The sequence below is a fragment of the Sander lucioperca genome, chromosome 6 (genome assembly GCF_008315115.2).
Source record: "Sander lucioperca isolate FBNREF2018 chromosome 6, SLUC_FBN_1.2, whole genome shotgun sequence".
Classification (NCBI taxonomy): domain Eukaryota; kingdom Metazoa; phylum Chordata; class Actinopteri; order Perciformes; family Percidae; genus Sander; species Sander lucioperca.
The window spans coordinates 42,154,431-42,179,611 of NC_050178.1; the positions used below are offsets into that span (position 1 = coordinate 42,154,431).

At 40.8% G+C, this 25,181-nt stretch overlaps 1 protein-coding gene across 2 annotated transcripts in view; it reads left to right on the plus strand.

Moving 5' to 3' along the window:
* Positions 1–25,181, plus strand: part of LOC116036824 (contactin-4) — a 110,961-nt gene that overhangs the window by 69,890 nt on the left and 15,890 nt on the right. The window contains exons 6-15 of one of the 2 annotated variants that reach the window (XM_031280491.2): positions 3,933–4,136; positions 4,670–4,772; positions 4,909–5,093; positions 8,276–8,418; positions 9,049–9,178; positions 9,523–9,673; positions 14,989–15,134; positions 15,726–15,898; positions 20,609–20,726; positions 22,796–22,954. In XM_031280491.2, coding sequence (XP_031136351.1) covers positions 3,933–4,136; positions 4,670–4,772; positions 4,909–5,093; positions 8,276–8,418; positions 9,049–9,178; positions 9,523–9,673; positions 14,989–15,134; positions 15,726–15,898; positions 20,609–20,726; positions 22,796–22,954 — 1,512 coding nt within the window. The remainder of the gene's footprint in view (positions 1–3,932; positions 4,137–4,669; positions 4,773–4,908; positions 5,094–8,275; positions 8,419–9,048; positions 9,179–9,522; positions 9,674–14,988; positions 15,135–15,725; positions 15,899–20,608; positions 20,727–22,795; positions 22,955–25,181) is intronic. The other variant, XM_031280500.2, reaches the window with a different exon arrangement.

The window sequence follows — 25,181 nt, forward strand, 5'->3', positions numbered from 1 at the left end:
GAGAACAGTGGCATGAAGAGCCAGGGGTGGAGAGTCAGGGTGGTTTCCGGGCCTTGTTAATAAGGCTTCAGAGTCCTGGTGGCGTATAGGTCCTGGAGCGGCGGCAGATTGCAGCCAATCACCTTCTCTGCTGACCGAATGACACGCTGCAGCCTACCCTTGTCCTTGGCAGTGGCAGTGGCAGCAGCGTACCAGATGGTGATGGAGGATGTGAGGATGGACTCAATGATGGCTGTGTAGAAGTGCACCATCATTGTCAACAGCAGCAGGAATTTCTTCAGCTGCCGCAGGAAGTACATCCTCTGTTGTGCTTTCTTGACGAGGGAGCTGATGTTCAGCTCCCACTTGAGATCTTGGGAGATGGTAGTTCCCAGGAAGCGGAAAGAGCCACAGAGGGTGATGGGGGCAGGTGAGGCTGGGTTCTTCCTGAAGTCCACAACCATCTCCACTGTCTTTAGAGCATTGAGCTCTAGGCTGTTTTGCTTGCACCAGGTCACCAGGTGGTCAGCCTCCCACCTGTAGGCGGACTCGTCTCCATCAGAGATGAGTCCGATGAGGGAGGTGTCGTCTGCAAACTTCAGAAGCTTGACAGACTGGTGACTGGAGGTGCAGCTGTTGGTGTACAGGGAGAAGAGCAGAGGAGAAAAAACGCAGCCCTGGGGCGATCCGGTGCTGATGGTCTGTGAGTCAGATACGTGTTTCCCCAGCTTCACATGCTGCTTCCTGTCAGACAGGAAGTCAGTGATCCACCTGCAGGTGGAGTCAGGCACACCAAGCTGGGAGAGCTTCTCCTGAAGCAGAGCCGGGATGATGGTGTTGAAGGCAGAGCTGAAGTCCAAAAACAGGATCCTGGCGTAGGTTCCTGCGGAGTCCAGGTGCCGGAGGATGTAGGTGAGGGACCAAATTGACTGCATCGTCTACAGACCTATTGGCTTTGTAGGCAAACTGCAGGGGGTCCAGGAGGGGGTCGGTGAGGTCTTTGAGGTGTGAAAGCACAAGGCACTCAAAGGACTTCATAACCACAGAGGTCAGGGCAACGGGTCTGAAGTCATTAAGTCCTGTGGTCCTTGGCTTCTTGGGGACAGGGATAATGGTTGAGGTCTTGAAACTGGCTGGCACGTGGCATGTCTCCAGTGAGGTGTTAAAAATGTCTGTGAACACTGGAGACAGCTAATCAGCGCAGTGCTTCAAGCTTGATGGGGAGACAACATCTGGTCCAGCAGCTTTCCTGGGGTTCTGTCTCCTAAAGAGTCTGTTGACGTCCCTCTCCTGGATGGAGAGAGTCGTCACTGAGGTGGGTGGGGGGTTTCGAGCTGGAGGGGGGGACCTTTAAGGAGGGCATTGGTGAGGGGGCCCAGGACCCTGTTGAGGTGGGGCGGTGGAGGTGATGCATAGTGGCTGTAGCTGTAGGGAGGTGTCGTGGGGGATGGTGTCAGGACTTTCCTTTTGTCTTTCAAATCGACAGTAGAACTTGTTCAGGTCGTTGGCTAGGTGTCGGTCATTGAAGGAGTGGGGGGTTTTAGGCTTATAGGTGGCGATCTGCCTAAGTCCTTTCCAGACAGTCGCAGAGTCATTAGCTGAGAACTGGCGTTGGAGCTTCTCAGAGATTCTACAGATGTTTAGCCTCCTTCACTGCCTTGCTAAACTTGTACTTCGACTCTTTAAATCTGTCTTTGTCCCCACTCCTGAACGAGTCTTCCTTAGCCAGCCTTAACCTTCTGAGTTTGGCTGTGAACCAGGGTTTGTCATTGTTGTAACTCACCCTGGTGCTTGATGGAACACCGCCGTCCTCACAGAAGCTGATGTATGACGTCACAGCCTCTGTGTACAAGGAAGCTGTGTCTGTATCCAGTCCTGAACACATTCCAGTCAGTAGAATCCAAACACGACTGGAGATCCTCCACAGCCTCACTGGTCCACTTCCTTGATGTCCTCACTACAGGTTTGCAGAGCTTTAGTTTCTGCCTGTAGGCGGGGATAGTATTTAGTATTTTCTTTAGAGCATAAACACACATATCAGTGCCATGTTTCCTTTTAAAGACAAACTGGTGATAAAAAAAACATCCCTAACCTTGTTAGCAGAATCCTTTCTAGCACTTTAAGGAGAATACTGTCAAGGCAATAGGTCTATAATTATCCATATTTTACAAACAATACAGAGGTGATAGAATCTGGAAGGACAAAGGACAAGGCAGGCAGAGGACAAAGCCTATGACTGGCATTCTCTGGGTGTTCATACCACAAGCCTTGTTATCATCTAGGCTATGTTTAGACGGAAATGATCTGAAGAGAAAACGCAAAAGTGCCGTTGCGTTCTCACTTTTTATTCTGCGTTTAGATGAGAGTTTTGGGGGGGAAATCTGCGTGCATATGGTGAAGCAAAAGTGTGTGAAATTCGATGTAGTATGCACGCCAGGTGACTAGGTGGCGCTGCCACACAACACCACCAAGGCCGTGTGCCTACGTAGAACCTTCCTTCTACTTCTCTCCTTAGTAGCGCCAAACCAAAACACGTCGAAGCGAACAACAAAAGCTGACAATTTTGTCTGGATAGACGAGGAGGTGGAGTTGCATGTTTGTCTGATGATAACCGGCACAGTCGACTGTGATAAGCAACAGCACAGCACCCACGGGAGCACTACCAATATCCTGAGCCTCGCAACCCTTCAGCCGCTGCTTGAGAGCGAGAGGCAGCAGGCAGAGGAGGCTGAAGCAGACCCTCCTCTGCCTCGCTGCCACTCGCTCTCTCTCTTTCTCATCATCCGTAACGTTGTAGCCTACTCTGGCTCAAATGAATAGCCTACATATGGTCATCGAACTATAACAACCTTATCCACATTGTCGAAATCATTTAAATATTGAGCCATTACATTGGAAATCTTTTAGATAACGGGCCTATCATTTCTGTAGCCTACTCCGTAACAACAGAGTACCTTGATGCCTTTTTCTCGTCTCTCTCCACACCGCTGTATTCAGACTTTTGCGTTTTTACCCTTTAGACGGTAACGCGACGGTGGAGCGTTTTTAAGATTTCCACTCTGGAGGGTGGTTTCACTTTTTTGCGTTTTTAAGCCCCAAAAACGCCGTCGCCGTCTAAACGAAAGGCACATCCGATAAAATATTTTGTCGTTTTCACTCGTGAGCGTCATCGTGTAAACAGGGCCTCAGTTTCATAACGGCTTCATAAACTTCCTCTGACCTGACTACCATGTTTTCAGACAGATCTTTTTTTAAACTAAAACTACATTACTTTTACTAAAGTATTTTATAAATTCCAATAATGCTCACACCACACCTCAGCTATTTTGTCTGGCCCACATGCACCCTCAATGTTGGATGAAAGGAAGTTTTACAGTTATTCATTACTCAGAACCCTTTTAAGAATCATAATGGTTATTATATTGCAGCATCCTGTGTTATATATAAAACATTTTTGTTGAGTCATCCTGACCTCAGGAGCCAATGCATGAATGTATCCCATCAAATGTGATTTGATCATTTGAATGTGATCAACTCCCTCTTGTGATTTAAACCTTTCACACATATTCTGTTCAACTAAAGTAAGTAAAGATTATTTATATAGAAGCTTTGGACCTTCTAACTACCATTAGGCTGAGCCTTTAGGCTGAGCCTTTAGGCTGAGCCTTTAGGCTTCGGCCACGCCAGCAGTACTTTGTACAATCAATGAATTGATGGTTTTGGTCTTTTCATGGGATTTGTTGACAAAATTAATATAACATTTTACCATTCTCATCCTTTGAAGTCATCTTATAACTATATGTTTGGCAGAGAAATAGAATATCTCATCATTTATTTGTAATATATCTTCCAATATGTGTACTGTACTGCAGGTATTACTGTAATTTTGAGAAAGTCATTGGAAGGTGTACCGTATCTGTTTACTTATTTTTTTTTTACCTTCTTTTTTTCAGAAATCAAATACTCATGGGTTTTCAACGGACAGCGGAGTTTCCTGCAACAGGATGCCCGTCGTTTTATCTCTCAATGGACGGGCAACTTGTACATAGCCAAAGTTGAACCCTCAGACGCTGGGAACTACACGTGTGTGGTGAGAAACATGATGACCAACGCCACCGTGATAAGTTCTCCAACCCCTGTGGTGGTGAGGAGAGACAGTAAGCATCCTCACTTCACCTCTGCTGCTTCCTGGTTATCTTGCGCACTGAACTGACACGCTGTCGGAGGGGGGGCGAGCCTAAGAGATAAATCGCTTGTCTTGAGCGTGACACTGTTTTTCCTTTTGCTTACGAGCAACTTTTTGCACCATCCCAAAGCCTCTGAACTATACAGGGTTATGTATTCGAGAAACCCTCTCTATCTGCATGAAGGCACACATTTACATAAGCAGAAATGTAGTCTGTGCTGACAATAATGCATGCAGGCACACGCACAGCAAGGAGCTTGCCACACATACTAAACCCCATCAGGACCGTTTATGTGTACCACTTCAGATTCGAGCTGAGGCAGATATGTAATCCAAACTCATCCATCCGCTAAGCCAAACTCTGTTGTATGTGGCGTCAACACGCACGCACGCTCTCTGCCAGTGTCATCAGCGCCACGGCTTACATCCAATATGAATTACAGGAAACTGCATGTCCATGTTTTGTGTTTTGACTGATGTGATTTGCTTTTATCCTTCATGCAGTAGTGATGGGTGAATACGAGCCAAAGATTGAGGTTCAGTTTCCCGACACCCTTCACGTCTCTAAAGGATCATCAGTGAAGCTGGAATGCTTTGCCTTAGGAAAGTAAGTGTCAGAAACATAAGCAGGGTGCAGCTCTACCCTTCACATTGCTTTGTAAAATGTATGAAGTACAAACAGACTGGCAAAAATGGCTGCAGTCCTTGTGGTAAGTGTGACATTTTGTGTGTAACCTCTGCAGCCCTGTGCCTTCTATCTCATGGAGAAGAGCTGATGGATATCCACTCCCTGGCAAGATTAAAATCAACCTCTCCAGTGGGGTTCTGGAAATTCCATATTTTCGCCCGGAGGATGCCGGTGTCTACGAGTGTGTAGCCGAAAACAGCAGAGGACGAAATGTTGCCAGAGGGCAACTTATATTCCACAGTAAGAGCCGGATACTTTTGCTTTGTGTTTCAGGAAGATGACTGCTAATCTTTTTTCTCCTTAATCAGTACTATTTCATATTTAGCAATACAGTATTTGTTGGAGAAATGGCTCGTGCTTTATTAATCATTCTATCTGAAGTAATTGAGTTATTTTCTCAGTATGGAATAGCCTTAGAATTCCAGGATAATCTGGAGGTAATTTGTGCTCACTGTCTGTGTTTTTTTTGTTAACATGAAAGATCTTCCGCCTCATACTGGACATCTTTTAACCAGGGGCTTAAGGTAGACAATGAGAATACTCATGTCAGGATAGGTCTACCACCTCCATAGAATTTAAAGTAACCGGCTGTCAAACTGCAAGCTTTGAAATTAGTCACCGTCTTCTCGACTTCAGTGGATGTTCACAACTGTCTTCTATATGCAGAGAGATGAGTAAGAGTCTCCACTGTTCCCGTCTGCTGTATGTGTTGATAAGGAACTGGAAAAGATGGATATCAATCTGTACATGTTTTTGTTTTACGTAGAACCTGTATACCTGCTGTTTTAATTGAAAACTTGAGGCATATAGATTCATTGACGTCAGTAGTGCCAATCATGAAGTGGTTGTTGACAAAAAGCGGTAGTCAGGCAAGGCAAGGTTATTTCATTACATACTCCATTCAAAAGGAGATAAGCCGATGTGTCAAACTCAAGGCCTGCGGGCCAATTCAGGCCCCTTGCAGATTTTGATCCGGCCCGCATATCAATTTGGGTTCACAATACATTTTGGCCCAACTACTTTTTGTTGCTTTTGCCGACGCTTTCTTTTTCCGATGTTTTTGTCGTTTTTGCAACGTCGGCTTTTTTTTTTTTTCCTATGATGGCAAAGAAACTTTTTTTCTGACTTTTTTAGGAATTTATGTCGCCCAAACTGTAAGTGACAAGACTTTATAGGACATACAATAATACGGTCAAAGATATTTGACTTTTCTGTGGCCAGGTTAGCTCAATTGGTATTATATTGGTATTATAATTGGAGGTTTATTCCTCGACGCAGAAGGTCCAGAGTGTGACCTGTGACAATTTCCTTGCCCCCTCTCTCTCCCCTTTCATATCTAGCTATCCTATCCATTAAAGGCAGAAATGCCCAAAAAAGAATCTTAGAAAAAAAGGATATTTGACTCTTAAATATAAACATGTCTATACACTCTACATCTGGCCCTTGATGTGTGGCCCTCAGTAAAGCTGAGTTTGACACCTCTGAGATAAGCCATACAAAACATTCACAAATATAAAAGATAGAAACCATTTTTAAAGAAATTAGAAATATAAAGAATTGAAATAAATTAAAGTGCAATGTGGAAAGTGATTGGGGCCAAAGGTTGAGTCACAGGCAGTGGAGAACATTCAAAGGTTGTATTTAAAGTTGGGCCAAATCCTATATCTTCTGGAAGTTTGTTCCAGTTCTGAAAGGAGGCCAAAGTAAACTACATGCTGCTTCTTAATTTGGACTCCATTCAGAGCTCATTTGGTAAAAGGGTCAGATATGTATTGAGGTCCTAAACGACTGAGAGATTTATTGCTGGGTTAGGGTAAGGGTTAGGACCCAGCAGTTGCTTTCCGTTGTTTGAGAATAGTTTTTTGGGAGACCTGAAAAGAGACCATTACAATAGTCCAACCCGCTGGAGATAAAAGCTTGGCCCTGCATGGACATGAATCCTCCAAATCTTACTGTGATAGTATGGAGACTTGATTATTGATTTGATGTGGCTGTCAAGGTTTCGCTCTGAGTCCATGTTATATACCCAGATTGATTTTTGTGTGTATTTATTTGGATCCCCATTAGCTGTTACCAGGGCAACAGCTGCTCTTCATGGGGTCCATAAAAATAAGCGTGAATTTGCAAATTTACCAAGTAAGCGCATGCATCCTTGTGTTTATGCATTCGCACACACACACACACACACACACACACACACAAACACACACTTGACCTTTAAGCCTCCTAGGGCAAAAACTGTGTCCGGGGACATTTTTGTGGACCAACCGACTGACCAAACGAGAAGAGCTGCCAGTCGAAGCAAAATGACTACAACAATGTCATGTGATTAATAAATAGGAGTAAGTGTGAAATCCCTGCATTATTGTTAAGACAATTACAGTTTGGCTACATTTACCTCAGTAGTGCTGTAGTGAGACATCAGTATGCACTACACCTCCACCCTTTTCCCTTCTGCATAACTCTCTCTCTCTCTCTCTCTCTCTCTCTCTCTCTCTCTCTCTCTCTCTCTCTCTCTCTCTCTCTCTCTCTCTCTCTCTCTCAGCTTTCTCCCCTCTGATTTTCTAGTTATATTTTCTTGTGTCTCTTTGATTATTGCCCCATGTTGCTGTTATAATACAAGGAGGTCGACAGATCAGGCTTTTTTGAAATTTAATGAGTTTCTTTTTTTTATCTCCAGTGAAGTTGAACTGCAGCCTAATAAATAATTTACCTATAAATAAATGGAATTGTGGAATCGTGTTACTTTATATTATTATAGTATTTGCAGCATAATACATTTTCATGTCTGCTCTGAATTTGGTGATCTCTTATCCATGAACTGCACCTACTGTACAATGCGCCTGCAGGTCAGTCCCAGGCACTGACTGCGTAATGAGCTGCTGCCCCAGTAAATCAGGAACTAATTACACGCAGATTGCGAGCGCAAATTGAATGAAACAAATTTGCCATGGCCTTTCATGTATGTAAATCTGACCCGAAACCACTCCAGCCGTCAAAATTAGACCGGAATTTACTTCACATTGAGAGCAAACACCCAGTTTGACAAAAGCTGCTCAACACTGTTGCTGTATGCACGCTCCAAAATGCATATGTCACTAAAAAGTCATTTAGGAATATACCATGATCAATAACATTAAGCTAATTAGTTACCTACTCATTAATCCGATATTGGTAAAACTAAATATATCTGTAATATGATGTTGTTGTTTTTGTGTGGCCATTTTAGTCCTTTATTTGATAGGACAGCTGAAGTTATGAAAGGGGAGAGAGGGGCAATGACATCCAGCAAAGAGCCACAGGTCGGAGTTGAACCTGTGGCCGCTGCGTCGAGGAGTAAACCTCTCCATGTGGGCGCACGCTCTACCAAGTGAGCTACCCAGGTGCCCAATGGCGACATTTTTGTTGGTATTTTTTCACAGATGTTGAACATCTGCACTGGGTCCAGACACTGAAAGATGCTCATATGGCAATTGATGCTAATCTGCAGTGGGAATGTAAAGCCATCGGTAAGCCTCGGCCTGCATACAAATGGTTGAAGAACGGTCAGCCGCTAACAGCAGAGGTAAGACTCCACCAGTAACATTGAGAATTGATATTTCTAAGAAAATGTAAGAAACCTTATTGTGATTTTACACACAAAATAATGCATTCTTTTCTCAAACAATACTGCAAAAGTATCCTTCAGAAGTAATTCAGTAACAACTCTTACTCACGCATAGCGAATGCTGAATTGAAAACCTAAGAACCCTAATAAGGCAGAGAATGATCTAAAAAGCTTGCATTCATCTTATTGTCGTCGACATATAGGCAATTTAGAGCAATGGTGTTGAATAGTCCTGTTTCTGGTTGTAATTGTTATTAGTAATTTTAATGTTCTTGATTTTCTCTTTTTTTATATTTTTATTTATTTGATTATGTCCTTGATTTCACATAATTGTTTTTAGTGACTTGCATGTCCTTCTTTCTTCTCCGGTCATTGTATTTTACAATTTCTGCACTGTTTGTGTATTGTGTTCTAAATTCTATTGTGGATTTATTTTCTGTAATCTCGGCTACATAGAAAATGAGGGCTTGCCCTCAATTGCACCTCTGATGATCTAAATACAAGATGATGATGATAATCTTGCAAAACAAATACAAATAAATCAGTCAAATATGTTGTCAAACATTATAAAGCTGGCGTAATTTGCAGGGGAGGATCCATGTGGAAGCTGGTAGACTGACCATAACCAGGATTAGTCTGTTGGATGCAGGGATGTATCAGTGTATTGCAGAGAGTGAACATGGAGCTCTCTATGCCAGCGCTGAGCTCAAGGTTGTAGGTAAGATTTTTTTAGAAGGTTTGCCCTAGTATTATTATTATTTAGTATTATTTACAATGATACAATGTAGAGGCAAGGCTAAGCTATATTGTACTTTATGTTCATTGTGTTGAAATGAAAGTGCTTTCTATCTGAAAGATGATAAATAAATAATAAGAGGCTGAACTAGCTCCTCACTGAGCAATGGCCTTGCTCTTTCATTTCCATAATTCTTTCATACAATGAGCCAGTCTAGTGTTGAAATAGAAGTCCCATAATTGCAGGTGATGCACTAGACATTTTTGCTGATGCACGGATGTCCCACAAAGCAAAACAAATGGCCCTAACATGTGCCTGTTCCTCAGCCTCCCCACCGGACTTCAGCCGGCGGCCCGTGAAGAAGTCCACAGTGATCCAAAGGGGGGGCGAGGTGGTCTTGGAGTGTCGCCCCCACGCTTCCCCCAGGGCCACAATCTCCTGGTGGAAAGAGGACAAACTCCTGAAGGACAGCAAGAGGTAGGGTATTGTATGCACCGCTGCTCATGCTAATGATGGCATCTGTTAAAGGGTTTGCTCATGTTGTCATATTCATTTATAGGACTCATTGTTATCTATGTCTCTGCTCAAGCAGACGTGTTTAAGTCAGTGTTGCATACCACAGCCTTGCATGGTCCATTTTTTTTTTTTTTTTTTTTCAGATAGACACCTTATTCTTTGCATAGAAAAAGATGTTGGTTTTCTGTTGACATTCAGTAGTTTTGTCTTTTTACTGGATGTAAGAATGAGGACATGACCCCTACTCCATCATTTTTTTGAGGCACAAGATAAAGAGTGCAATATGATTTAGCTGTTTGAAACTTCAAAGTGTCCCGTGGTTTCACAGCTCTTCAAGGCAGTCAAAGTGCTGGATGTAGACCAGAGATCCTGCAGGGACGCTCTCTCTGTGAAAACCATAAAGTAAAACGATCTTACCACATCCTTCAGTGAAACTCTGTCAGGCTACATGACTGGCCACACCATTTCATGATTTAGGGTCTGAGGCAACACCTGCGAGCTAAAAGAAACTGTTTGTTGTTGCACTCGGCTTTAGTAGACACTAATACACAGAATAAGAACCAACCGAGTTCAAGCACAGTATGAGAGCTGCTTCCATTAAATGTTCGGTGAAGGAGTTAGGGGACGTAAATTTTGATGTAGGTTTAGAAAAACAAGGGCTGGGCTGGGTAACTGCTAGAAAGGTCTGAGAAGTAGACACTCAACAACAGTTTTCAGGAAAACAGTTCAGCAGGTGTTAACAATCAGTGAAAATCCCTTTCCAGCTCAGATGTAACCCTTTCCAAATGGAAACTCTTCAGGTCCCACTGTTGATATTATTATTTTACCCTTAATGACTAAATTGGAGCCTGTAACCTGGTTTGCCTTTTAGACCGTTTTTCAGTATGCATGCACAGCATCAGACACACAACACTTGTCATTCTCAAGCAGTATTATTAACTTAATATCATCAATTTTCTCTGAGAGCTACCTTGGTCTGTTCAGGCAGCAACTTTAGTGACTTACAACAACTTCCCATAGGGAGACTTTGAAATAAAGAGGGCAAGAGGAACAATGCAGACTGATTTCAGTCTGTCTCTCTGTCTTGTCTGAAACCTGTACTTTTTTCAACCAATTAGCTGTTTCTAAATGTATAATTTAAGCCAAGGCAAGGCAGCATTATTTGTATAGCACTATGAATTGATTTTTCTTCTTTCATACTAAGTTTCCCAGAGAGCTTTATTTTTCATACAAACTCCAACAGAAAAACTATATTTTGCTATAATATGGTGCTTTTAAGGACCATTTGGTTCCAATTTTGTTGTTTGTGTTTAAAAATATGGAGCGTGTGCAAAATATTCCGGCTTCTTTTTCAGAAGGAGTCATTACCATTTTCTATAAAAACAAGGGCGACAAAAACAACCTGGACAACTATAGGCCAATCAGTTTATTAAATACGGATTACAAAATACTCACCAAAACATTAGCGAACAGGGTCAAAACAGTTGTAGATTCCATCATAGATCACACACAGGCATACAGTATAGCATACCGGATAGGGACATTGTAGACTGGCGTTTTCTATGTCTTTCCACATCAGAAAACGTGTCTGACGTGGTGCTGCTGCTGCTAGCCTTGTCTGTACACATGTATGTTTCCCATTGATAAACATAAATATATACTGATTTGATTAGAGCAAAGACAACGTCGGCAGTATTTTGTTCTGTATTGACAGGTGCAATATTTGAAAATCAATAATTATAATTTTTTTTAAATTACATTTATATCTGTATTTATGTCTACACCTAGAGACTTTCAAACATCAAAATGTCATTTATTAAATGTATTCATGTCAAAATGACATATAAACATCTTTTCCTATTCTATTTTGCCTTGTGTCGCGTTTAAAATAGGCATCAGTCCTATTTCTAGCATGGACACGTTTTCTTCGTGGCTCGAGCCGCGCCTGAGACGTGCGTGTCACGCAGGCAGTTTGCAAGCTCTAACCTGTTACCATGGGAGCCGAAATAAAAACGGACATGCCACGCAGCTGACACGCTCACGCCACGCAGCCAGTGTGCAGGAGGCCTTAAGTTTGTGCAATGTAGTACTAGCCTTTTGTCAGTTAAACTCCAGACATGATTTTTCTCCTGATTGAGTTGAGTGTTGGGATTCATAGAATCAGTATCCAGGGTACAGGTTATTTGACTGACTTTCTTTCTTTAGCACAACAACTTGTTGAGTCTTAAAGGTTTAGTAGGAATGTATAAATGTGACTCCCACAGTTCATGCTCATTCATTTTGAAGGATTTTCCTCCTCCTGCTCCTATATTTTGTAAGAGCTGTCCACTCTCTTTGGAAAACCACTATCTGATGTAGCCAGCAATTGTTTTTCAATTTCCTTTCTTATTTCAGATCACAACAACAATGTCAGTACAGTGGTTTGAGAGTCAAATCGTCTCTCTATTTATCAACAGTCAAACCCGAGATCCTAAAAAGTTTGCAGAAAAGGGAGAAATAGTCGTGACAATCTGGCCAGAGTGCTGTCAAATGTACATATTCAACACTGTATAGCATCTGCTGACTCTAATTTTGTAGTTTTAATCACATTAACACATAAGCAGCATGCCGGTCATGCATGCTGCTTATGTGTCAGATAAAGTCTATATCTGCTCTCTTGCTGTTTTTTTCCTTTGTCCTTTTATTTTTGGCTCTGGCTCAGATCAATATGTAAAGCCATACCTCCATAGACTCTATGTAACTCACTGGACCTGCCTCAACATGTGACCATTGGGATTGTTTAGTAATCATGTTCCCCATGGGCTAGTCGTGAGGAAAGGGAGAAGAATTACCCAGGCGTTACCCAGGCAGCGCATTAGGACAAGAATAGAAATTCCCAGCATAACGGAGTTTGTCTACATAGCAGATAGTTCTTCACGTTTCTATTTCTTTTGCAGCTCACTGCCCCTTAGGTCATGTTCTCAGTGCGCCTCTATCAGTCAGTGTTTGATATTTTTGTCAATAAATCAGCGCAAAGCCCCCTGTGTTAGACATGCTCTCTGGGTCTCAGCTCGGCCCGAGTGAATACATATTTATTCCAATGTTTAGCCATTGTAAAATTGTTTGATTTTTGTGCTGGCTGCTCACAGAATTTCTGTTTGATTTACTCAATCCAAAGGTCACAACAGGAGAGCATTATCTGCCTCATTTATGCATATGTTTACATGCTTTCCAACTTGTCCATGTAGAACCAAGGTGCCATAAAAACTGTACTACTGTAACTCTCTTTGAACAGCGTCTCATTCTCCTGCTACCATAGTCCGAATGAGATAATATACTCATCTAAGTCGCCTTCCATCATTGAGTTATAGATATATATGGCTGGAAGCAATGAGCTTAATGAACATTAGGGAGACTTTTTTCGCCCTGCCTCTCAGGCTAAATGCAGGGCTGCCCTACTTATTGGTAAAGACTGTTGGCGCTGTAAGGAAAGGAATGCCTGCATTACTAACACGTGCAGAAAAAAGGTCCTGCCCACACAGTTTTTTCCTGTAATAGTTTTATTTACAATTAATATTATCCTTAAAAAAATTATAGAAGTGAAAAAGTCAAAAATCAAATCAGTTTGATCAGTCAAAAACAAACAGTCAAGCACAGAGCACTTTCTCTCAGAGAGGATGAGAAACAAAAATATTTTAAGAGGGGTTAGTGTTAACGTAGTCTATATCCACGACGTTCCACTTCCGGGATTGCTCCGTTGCCGCCGGAAATTATGCCGGATTTCACTCATTTCGACCGGTTATCCGTTGCTTTGTGCTTTCTTTGTGTTGGCATTTTAAACTCCGGTCTATTTATGAGGACAATGGTTAACCTTTTTTTTTTTTATTATTATTTTTTGGGGGCATTTTTAGGCCTTTATTTTGACAGGACAGCTGGAGAAATGAAAGGAGAGAGAGGGGGAAATGACATGCAGCAAAGGGCCGCAGGTCGGAGTCGCACCCAGGCCCACTGCATCGAGGAGTAAACCTCTATATATGGGCAACCGCTCTACCAACTGAGCTATCCGGGTGCCCGGTGGTTAACATTTTCTCTGATCTCTGCAGGGTAAATCCAGACAGCTAGCTAGACTATCTGGCCAATCTGAGTTTTATGTTGCACAACTAAAAAAACTTTTGAACGTTCACGTTCCACCAAAACAAGTTCCTTCCTGAGGCTATTTCGCCGCAGCACCACAGCTTTTCCCGGTGCTTAGCACTGCCCAAGGCAATTGTGATTGGTTTAAAGAAATGCCAATAAACCAGAGCACGTTTTTCTCCCATCCCGGAGTGCTGTGTGGACTAGCCAGACCCTCCTCCGCAGCGCCGCGGTGGAGGAATGTCTGGCAAAGCAAGACTAGTGTCAACATAACATTTCTTTTGTATGTATGTACATACTTTTTTATTTATTTTTTACTTTAACCTAGTATAAAAGTATAAAAATAATATTTTCACACTTTCAGAAAATCTCATTTAAAGGCATACTATGTAAATTTTCCCTCTTCGGTCCTCCTACAGGTTGTCTCATTGGAACTACAGCCGCGTCCAATGAGATAACCTGTAGGGGGACCGAAGAGGGAAAAGTTACATAGTATGCCTTTAATTGGCCACATTTTCACTAGAGAATATTACAACAAAGGGAAATGTAGTTCATGAAAGTAAGTCACAAGCTGTTACAACCAGACAACAATGGGGTCAAAATTCCTTTGTGTAATTGTTGTTTTAGTTTCTTTCAAGCGCTCTCATCAGCCTCCCACTTTATTTCTCCCATGAGACCATTTTTTTTTTCAAGTGAGATGCTTCTTTATGTCTTCATGTTATTAATATTTAGAAATGGCTTATAGGATGCTGATACTATCTCCACGTGTTGTAGAGCGATAAGGCAGAAGGTAAAGATCCCATTCAAATTGCCTTTTTCCAGTGCTCTTCCTTTCACTGTCCTGCCCAGTCCTGGTGGCCTGTTGTGTATCCAATTAATATGTGAATTTAAGCTAGTGTGCTGTCAATACTATGCTGACCTACAGCAAATCTGTTCTGCTTCAGCTAAGTTAATTGTTATCTTCTGAGGCGTGCAAATAGACTTTTGGAATATATTCTAAAGCCTTCATTCAAAATGATTTAATGGGGGAAAAAAAAAATTCAAATGGCTTGAGAAATGACGCCACTTCTCAGCCAGGAAATAGTTTCTAACTTGATTCTTATCATGACTTTTCATTCAATTAAAAACTAATGAATTGGGGAACTTATGATGGGGTGTTTCAGTTTTGTCCCTCTCCTTAGACAGACCATAATGGAGGATGGGACTCTACGTATCACCAACATCTCCAAATCTGATGGAGGCAGGTACACATGTTTGGCCAGAAACCGTTTTGGAACATCCAGCAGCACAGGGATACTGGTGGTGAAAGGTATTGCTTCTTCTTTTTCTCCACATGTTTTCACTAATGTACCTTTTAAACCAAGGGTTTAAACTTATGTTAAGGGAAGAAAATACTAGCTCAAGCATGAAATTGATAATGAAAAATATAGGCGGTTTATGTTCCCGCCAGTTTGACAGATGTATAAGTCATCTATGGTTTTGTCAGCTGTGAGTTATTGTTCATGTAGCAGAGTAAGGCAAACCACCGCCGTCTATAGCTGTGAGTGAGGAATGTTTTGTCACTAACATTTAATTTAAAAAGAGCTAGCGTGGCATTTTCAGATTTGGGTTTTTAAATAATGATGATTATAGAGAGAGACTTTTCTTTCACTTTCTAGTTGACATTGTGATTGCAGTGTGTTTAATTATTCATTACTTTTGTAAGTTTGTGAGTTATGAGAGGCATTCGCTTCCTAAGTGAAGTTATTTAAGGTCACTTAATTACACTGATAGAGCAGAATCTGTCTCACTAATCTGGGCAAATTAAGCTTTATTACTTCATTTTGCTGGAATTTTATAGAGATACAGTGCTGCATACAGTAACAAATAATTCTCCATTTGTGCTTCCATATTGGTGTAGAGCCTACCAAGATTACAGTCCCACCCTTGAGTTTGGACGCCACCGTGGGACAGAGCCTTGTGCTGCCATGCGAGGTGTCTAGTGATTCGTCCCCGAGTCCCATCTTCAAGTGGTTTTTCAACGGGAAAGCCATTGATTTCAGCAGGCAGGAGCACTTTGAGATGATTGGAGGGGTACGTACTTTATAATATGGGTGAAAACTATTCTTTGGGATTTTAGGCAAAGAAAATCACCACCAAGGATTTGACCTACATGATAGTCTATGATATTCATACAAAATGTCAGTATGCATTGAATTTGAATGCTTCTCAACCATCAAATTTTTCATCAAAAACCTTGATTAAAAATAAACTACTAGAAGACCCATTTCAGCTATTCAATGATAGTAAAGCGTTACTGATGATTACTAACATTACACAGAAACAGAGATGTACATCATCTTTAGTTTGACATTGTTGGACAATCTGCTTTCTCTCTCAGAGTTTGATGAGAAGATCAATACCACTCTCATATCTGTGCATTAACTAGGGCCAGGAGGCAGTTAGCCTATCTTAGCATAAAGATTGAAATCAAAAGTTCAAAATTATGCCTACCAACACCTCTAAGGCTCACTTATTAAGACGGTATATCCCTTTTTGTTTGACCAGCACAAAAAGTAATGTAAAAATGACAATTTGGATTTAGAGGGAGTTAAAAAACGAGTCAAAATGCCCCCACTCGTTGTTGTGTTGCGTACATAGAAAGCCCACAGCCCACATATTTGCAGTGTCATGACCAAGGTTATTATAGTTTATTTTTCATTAGTTTTTATGTTTATTTTGTTTTGACTTTTTGTTTTCAAATTCAGTTTAGTTTTAATTAGTTTTTAAAGTGGGTTTGCTAGTTTAGTTTAGTTTTTATTTTTTGAAAATGCTTAGTTTTAGTTTAGTTTTTATTAGTTTTAGTCTTTTTTGTAATATGGGTTATTTGTCGGGGGATTCAAAAAGGTCAGAAAAAGTAATGTGTAATAATAACTCAACAAAAACATCATACAATTTTAGAAATATGTATTCACAATGTATTCAACAATAACACCAGTGCAAACAATGTACATATGATGATGAGCACAAATATGTAAACAGTCTACACAAGACGCAGCAGTGAGTGCAAAATGTGTAAGTAACGTGTTCCAGGAAAAAAACCTAAATAGCCAACAGACTAAAGAAGACATACATCAACAGATATTTTGAACTTTGGTTTGAGTAAAGTGGCAAACTTTTTGAAGTCAATTGAGTCACACAGTTGTGTAGACATCCCAGTATCAATCCACATATTAACCCACGCTTCCTCCTGCTTTTGGTGTTCCTGCGTATTTACTAACCAGCAGCTATCGGGTCGCCAGTGAAAGCACGGCTGTAGTTCTCTCTGTCCTGCGGTTGTCTCCGTCATGCTGCCTGGCCCTGTACCCATACATCCATGCCCGTAACGTTGCCGGGGTTAGCTTCTGTTTCGGGGAAAGGGGACTTTGCGTTCTCCTTTGCCTTGTTAAGGTAAGCTAGGTTAGCCTCCTCGTGCATGCTTCTCAAATGTAGACTACTTTCAAATTCGTGGGATATTTTACCACCTTCCACTGCAAGGCACTTGCTTTTATCTGACACAGTCATAATCAAATAGGACTCTACCACTTTCTTCCGACTTTCGGTACTGCTATAATACCAGGCAAGGGGCATGGACTATGTTCTGTTCAATTTGACATGGAATGTCGGAATTTCTGGGTTCCCAGTCGGAAACTATACACGTCTACGAGAAATGTCATGGTTGGAAAGATATAACGTTATTTGCTCTATGAAAGACATCGACAAAGATGAAAACTAAGGACATTTACTCGATCATTTTATTTTATTTTAGTTAGTTTTGCAAACAGACATTACAGTTTTAGTTAGTTATCGTTTTTTTGTAATGCGTCTTTTTTATTTTTATTTCAGTTAACGACAATGTTTTTTCCCACCTAGTTTTCGTTATTTTGTTCGTTTTCGTTAACGATTATAACCTTGGTCATGACACACGTCATTGCAAGTTTACCCACAGCAGTGTTTCAGGATATGCAGGAAAGTCACTACATCTGGCTGTTTGCTAAAAAATAGTAGCAAATTGTTGTTGTTGCATTACTGTTTGTGTAGGGATTCATCAAACGAGATACAACATGTTAAAGGAATAGTTCAACATTTTGGGAACTATGTTTATTTGCTTTGAAGAGTTGAGAGATAAGAAGATACTGCTCTCATGTATGTGGGTAAAGCTAGCGGCCGGCTAGCTTAGCATACATAAAGACTGTAAACAGTTCAGCCAAAATCCATCTACCAGCACCTCTAAAGCTCACTAATAAACACTTTATATCATGTTTTTTTTTAAACTCACAATTTGCAGAGGGAGGGTTATGTAACGGATTGTGTTTTGGCTCACTGGTTTCTTTACGGATTAAACAACAAGATATAATGTGGTTATTAGTAGGGTTGTCCCCGACTAAGAATTTACATCAGAATGGTCAAGCCTTGCCTATCGTCGACTGATCGTCGAATCATATCAATCGTGGAAAGTGAAACTTAAATCTGAAATGGGGCGGTTGGATTTATTCACGCAAGCAATATGTTGATATTTATATCATAATAGGCTGTATAAATTATTGGAAGAAAACAGGTAGTTATATGTAGAAGATCCAAACTCAAAACCTATTTGTTTAGGATGGATTTTAATACGTAGTAGAGGTGTGACACTTTCCCTCTCCTCCTTCTGTTTCTATGTAACCTTTTCTGATTTTACTGTTTTCTATGTTTCATTCTTTTTATTGCATGATATGTTGTTTTATTCTTGGTTCCTGATGTAAAGCACTTTGGATACCTGCTGGTTGCTGTAAAGTGCCTATATAAATAAATGATGATTGATTGATTGAAAAGACATTGAGCACCCCCATATAGCCAATATTGCATGATCCTCATTTCATAACTATAGAAATAAAATTATCCATAATCCATTTTATTTCTATGTTACAAACTGGTGTCAACTGGTTGAAATGGCAGAGATTTGGACGGAGGCTCAACGAGCGCCCGCGAGCGCTGAATCCGAGAAATAAAGTGTTGTTATCGCCGATTCATCATCACCCACCTTTTTTATTCATGAAAAGAGCAAAATTTCAAAGTGGCTTGTTTGGTGCATATTTATCCATGTAGCTCTCAGGCCCCCTAGCAGACGGTCAATCATCACCAAATTTCTCTCTCATATTGCTCCTCATAACCACTGAAAACTGTCAGAAAATCAAACCCAAAGTCCAATTATTATGGACGTTATCTGACATTAAGCGTAGGGCAGCGGAGCGGCTGTGGGTTGACTCCCCACGGTTCTCATGGGGTTTATAAGTCATAACGTGAAAAAGCTTAACGTGGTTTAATGTACCTAAACAACGATCAATCATCACCACATTTCTGGTTCAGAAAATGTCATTTCATTCATTTCTGAATATTCGGGGTCACCCCTAGTTATTAGTAGGGGTGGGGGGGGGAATCGAAACAGCATAGTATCAGCAATACTTGGCAATACTGTATCGATGCACAGACGCCACAGAGAAGTATCAATCTATTCTTATAAATGTGTTGGTCAGTTTGTCTGCATGACAATCCCATTTTGCAGCAATACAATTGAAGTAAGATGAACAAACAGAGAAATGTATCTTTTTAGATAAAACAGATGTTGACAAGGTTTTCTTTTGGGGACATCATTTGAAATTGGGAAAAATTTGAAGTTGGAAAAAAGGTAATAAATTGATTTAGAGATATAAATGTCAGCTTTTTAGGTGCTGATAGGCAACTTTTTGATATTGCCTCCAGTCTCTATGCTAAGCTAGGCTAACTGCCTCCTGGCTCTAGCTCTATAACACACAGACATGAGAGTGGTGTCAATCTTCTCATGGAATTTCGGCAAGAAAGTGAACAAAGTGAATAAGAAGGGAATTTCTTACCATGTCAGACTATTCCTGTAAGAAGGTAAGACTGAACGAATGGCAACATAAAAGCACCAAGATAATAGTAAGGTTTTAAGGTGGATTTTAACTTTAAGCCAATGTGTCAGAAACCGTATACACCTAATTCACAGATGCCAGCAGATGTTACTGTGTGTTTTGTCTGAGGGAGAAACCTGCAAACAGGAATGACATTTGCATTCCCGGAGGTGTTCTCACTGTATGAGCAAATCAATTAATTTCTCACCGAACAAAGGAGCCTAAATGTTTGTAATTACGAGATGTATGCTCCCTCTGATCGCACAAAACAGGCTCACTGAAGTCACTGTACAGCACTGACATTTCCAGAGTGAACATAATTGCAACAGCTGTTTAACTTGCCTTCGCTTTTTACATAAAGGGACTGTTTCTGAATTGCTGTAGTTTGCTGGAAAAAAGTTTTTAAAAAAGTGTGTGTGTGTGTGTGTGTGTGTGTGTGTGTGTGTGTGTGTGTGTGTGTGTGTGTGTGTGTGTACGGCAGGTAAGCACAAAAAGCAACACTGACAAATTGTTAGTGTCACTTTTTGCACTTAACAGTAAGTCATTCATCTGAGCCATAAGGGAAAAGTCTAAACACAACAAACACGTGTCCAAAGAAAAACATTTTTGTAGCCTTTTCTTACAATGTGAAGCAGAATGAATTTGTTCTGCTGGACTGTCATGTCTCATCTTTTTTCTAGTAGTGTTGTGGTGAATTCTTCCAAAATTATTTTGTGGAGGATTTACTGCATATGACTGAGAAAGAAATTGAATGTGTTCCGAGGATTTCCGTACTTTTTTTGTGTGACTTTGCTACTTTTGGGCTTTTTCTTCCTCTGCAAGACTTTTCTACAAATGTGTTCTTTGTCATTAGGGATTTGCCGGTGACCTGATGGTGAGAAACATTCAGCTAAAGCATTGTGGGAAGTATGTGTGTATGGTACACACTGAAGTTGACACTGTCTCGGCAGCAGCAGACTTAATTGTCAGAGGTATGCCTCTTCCATCTTTCTTACAGTGCTTGTCATTTTGTGGGACTCTACGGAGGTAGAGGATGTCTTGGTTGTTTGTTTTTTTGAAATATGTGTGTGTGTGTGTGTGTGTGTGTGTGTGTGTGTGTGTGTTTATGACACACACACATGTCACTGCTCTCAGATAAGAACTGTATCACCAAGATGTCAGTTTTCAGAGATTCAGAGAAAAATTAACTAACAGACTTTCGGGGGATTGGAGCTCTTTAGATCTACAGTACATCTCCAATTAAAAGTTACATGGTAGGATGTAATGCCTGATAAAATACTTTAGGTAACTCACAAAGACAAGTCCTGAAAGTGGGAGGTTGTGAGAGCAAAGACAACTTCCATATACAAGGACACCTGCTGTTTTCATTAATAAAGGCTCAGTGCAATACAGTATGCTCCAAAAAGGTCATGGAATATAAATTGGAGGGGTGTGGTGATGAATAATTTTCCGTTTCTTAGCGAGTCACACTATTGGTCTGATCCCTTTTACTGCAAACAGCTGTGCCAATCACAACTTGTCATCCATGATTGAAATGGATAACCAAATGGAGTGGAAATAATACTGGTGTCTGGGAGGTTCAGAGTGGCAAAACATGACATCACGCGTCGGCAGCTAAAGTCAGACGAAGCAGCTTTTACACACGGATTGTATGTTTCTCTATGCATAATCTGAAACCAAGCATTGTTGATACCCAGTGATCTTCTTTCAGCAGCAGGTAGTCCCGCTGAGGGCTCAGTGTTACTTTTACAGATTTGTGGGCTTAGCAGAAAATCTCATGTGAGTTACCCAAGTCCCTGCCTGTTTGTTTGATCTTGTGTTGCTGCTTTCCCTAATTTCAATGAGATCCCAATTGAAAATCCTGCCTTGTTTTCTAAATCCCTAAACTGGTCTCTCATGCTATTGTTGAATAATGATTTCTCTCCTCTTGGTAAGTCAGTTTGGGCAACCAGGCTCCACAAGAAGAGCTTTTTTTGTTAGTTTTTTCCTTTTGGGTGAAGGCACACATGTTTCCTCTCACTTGATAATATTTCATGATTCAACTCAGCATGACTTCTTTCATAATTTAAAAATCTTTTTTTTCATTACCAGGTATGTGATAATGTTATATTACAGTTCAAGCATTGGGATATTTTAAAGCTGAAATTGGAATTTAGTTTAACTTAAATTGAAACTCAGGTCCGGACCAAGGTTCATGTTTTTGTTACGTTGTAACATTTGATCCGGTAAGTTTTGGTTTCACACTGCAGTTATGCAAGCGCACTAAAGATCTATACGTGACAAAACTACGTCCTGCTGTCATCACATACGTGAGCTGCGTCTCCAGATACTGATAATTGATTGGTTTGTTGACGGGCTTCCCCGTCCTCTCGTATCCTCTCTCTGTGTCGGAGTTTTTTAAACTGACTGCTGCTCTCCTCTACTGCCGCGGCTCTTTTTGTTTTGTTGTGATGTTGAGAAGCGAGACACTGGAACTTTCTGGAGAATTTATTCAGAGACAAACGGAAACCTACACTGTACATTTACTACCACTTAACAAATAAACTGCTGATGTATTCTCTGCTTTAATAGCCGACAGCTGTCTGCTCTGTAGCCTACACACTAAGCACCGAGCTATTCCTTAAAGGAGCTTCCCCGGTCTTGTAACACAAGGAGAGCCTGCCAGAGCTTCTTTGGTCTGAAACCATCCAAAAAATGCCTTCACACTATAAATGAACCGGACCGTGGTTCAGTTTGGTCTCGACTGAGACCACCTCTTTTTATCAGACCAAAATTTGGTCTTTTGATCCGGACCGTGGTCCGGGGGATGTTTCACACCTGTAATTTTGGTTCGGATCAAATTGAAAAGTCCGCAAGTCCAGACCAAATGAGGCAGGTGTGAACGCGCCCTAACACTCCCAATAGAACCCCTTATATCTCCACTAGCCCTGAATTGAGGTTGTTAAGCTGAGTGTTGAATCACTTCTGAGTCTTTGAGATCTGGCTGTTGTTGTGCAGTGTGGCTGATGCAGGTGTCTGTCCTTGTTTCTGGGTGTTCCAGGACCTCCTGGTGCCCCGGAGAGCCTGGTGGTGACTGACATTACTGACACCACTGTACAACTGTCCTGGGGCTCTGGACCTGACAACCACAGTCCTGTTACCATGTACATGGTACAGGCCAGGACCCCCTTCTCTATCGGCTGGCAGACTGTGAGAACAGGTAACAGCTCCTTATTTTCAATTTAATGTAAGTCAGTACCGAGGAATTATACTGTACTGTGTGAGTCTATGGTCATTGGAGACTTTACTCTCTTTCTCAGATGCAAATACTTTCTATTTAGTTAGCGGCCAATAGACAAAAGCAAATGAAAAGGAAAGGGACGGAAGGAAAATTACGGTCCCATTGTTAAAGTTGTGGATAACTTTTAACTTTTTGTGGTAAAGTGCGGCCAGAAAATACCCGCATGCAATTGTTAACAGTAGTCCTGTGACTCCTGTGACATGTTGACCTATGTTTACAAGGAATTTCTTCATGCTTGAAACACATGAACAACACGTCACAGAAAAAAAGAATTATTAACTTGAGTGGCACTTTGCCACAACTGTTTGTGGTGTGTTTTTAGTGTAACATGCAGCATGTTCCAACCAAGGTTATAATTGTTAACGAAAACGAACAAAATAACGAAAACTAGGTGGGAAAAAACATTGTCGTTAACTGAAATAAAAATAAAAACAAGGCATTGCAAAACCAACTAAAATAAAATAAAATTATTGAGTAAATGTCCTTAGTTTTCGTCTTTGTCGATGTATTTCACAGAGCAAATAACGTTATATCTTTCAGAGTTGACATTTCCGACCATAGACCTGTTTTATTCAGTCTATGCCATAGACATGTATAGTTTCCGACTGGGAACCCAGAAATTCCGACATTCCATGTCAAATTGAACATGAAAACATGTCCATGCCCCTCGCCTGGCATTATAGCGGTACCGAAAGTCGGAAGAAAGCGGCAGAGTCCTATTTGATTATGACTGTGTCAGATAAAAGCAAGTGCCTCGCAGTGGAAGGTGGTAAATTATGTGGACAATTTATTAAAGGGAAAAATCCCACTTATTTGAAAGTACATTTGAGAAGCGCGCACAAGGAGGCTAACCTAGCTTACCTTAACAAGCAGTGACAGGGCAAGGAGAACGCAAAGCCCCCTTCCCCCAAAACAGAAGCTGATGTATGGGTACAGGGCCAGGCAGCATGACGGAGACAACCGCAGGACAGAGAACACTACAGGAGGGCTTTCACCGGCGACCCGATAGCTGCTGGTTAATAAATACGCATGAACACTAAAAGTGTGAGGAAGCGTGGGTTAATATGTGGATTAATACTGGGATATCTAGCTACACAACTGTGTGAGTCGATTGACTTCAAAAAGTTTGCAACTTTACTCAAACCAAAGTTCAAAACACCTGTTGATGTATGTCTTCTTTAGTCTGTTGGCTATTTAGGTTTTTTTCCTGGAACACATTACTAACACATTTTCCACTCACTGCTGCGTCTTGTGTAGACTGTTTACATATTTGTGCTCATCATCATATGTACATTTTATGTACTGGTGTTATTGTTGAATACATTGTGAATACTTATTTCTAAAATTGTATGATGTTTTTGTTGAGTTATTATTACACAATACTTTTTTCTGACCTTTTTGAATATTGCCCCCAACAAATAACCCATATTACAAAAAAAGACTAAAACTAATAAAAACTAAAATAAAACTAAGCATTTTCAAAAAATAAAAACTAAACTAGCAAACCTGCTTTAAATACTAATTAAAACTAAACTGAATTTGAAAACAAAAAGTCAAAACAAAATAAAAATAAAAACTAATGAAAAATGCAAAACTATAATAACCTTGGTTCCAACTAACTGATACTGGATTTTCGAGGACAATCAAGATATTTGAGGCTTTCAAAAATCCAATTAAAATGCACCAGCTTTATACAGACACGTATAATGAGCAAACATTTGGATTACAAGGGTCCCTTTAAGGGTCCTCCAGTAATTTAGCATTGCAGTTTCATTAGGGGGGACTTAAAAGAGTCTAAACAGCAAAGGCTGAGATATCCTTACTTGTAGTACCTAGTATGGGTTAAGCTCCCGAAACACTGGATCCTCTATTTCCCATAATGTCACCAAGGATACTCTTGATGAAGGTCTGGAGGGTCTGAAATGTTAGTTTTTGTAAATAAAAGGTGATGCTATATCAAGAGCAGAGTGTGGGATTTTTTTCCTTTGTTCCATAATGCAACCAAAAAAGCATATTGTGTTAGGTCCTCCCTGCCTGGCCTTCCAATCTCCACACCCCAAGTATGTAACACAGCCTTTCTGTTCAAAAGTTCAAATTTTAGACAGTTCCCTTTAGCACCACAGAGGTCATTATGCAGGTAGTAACA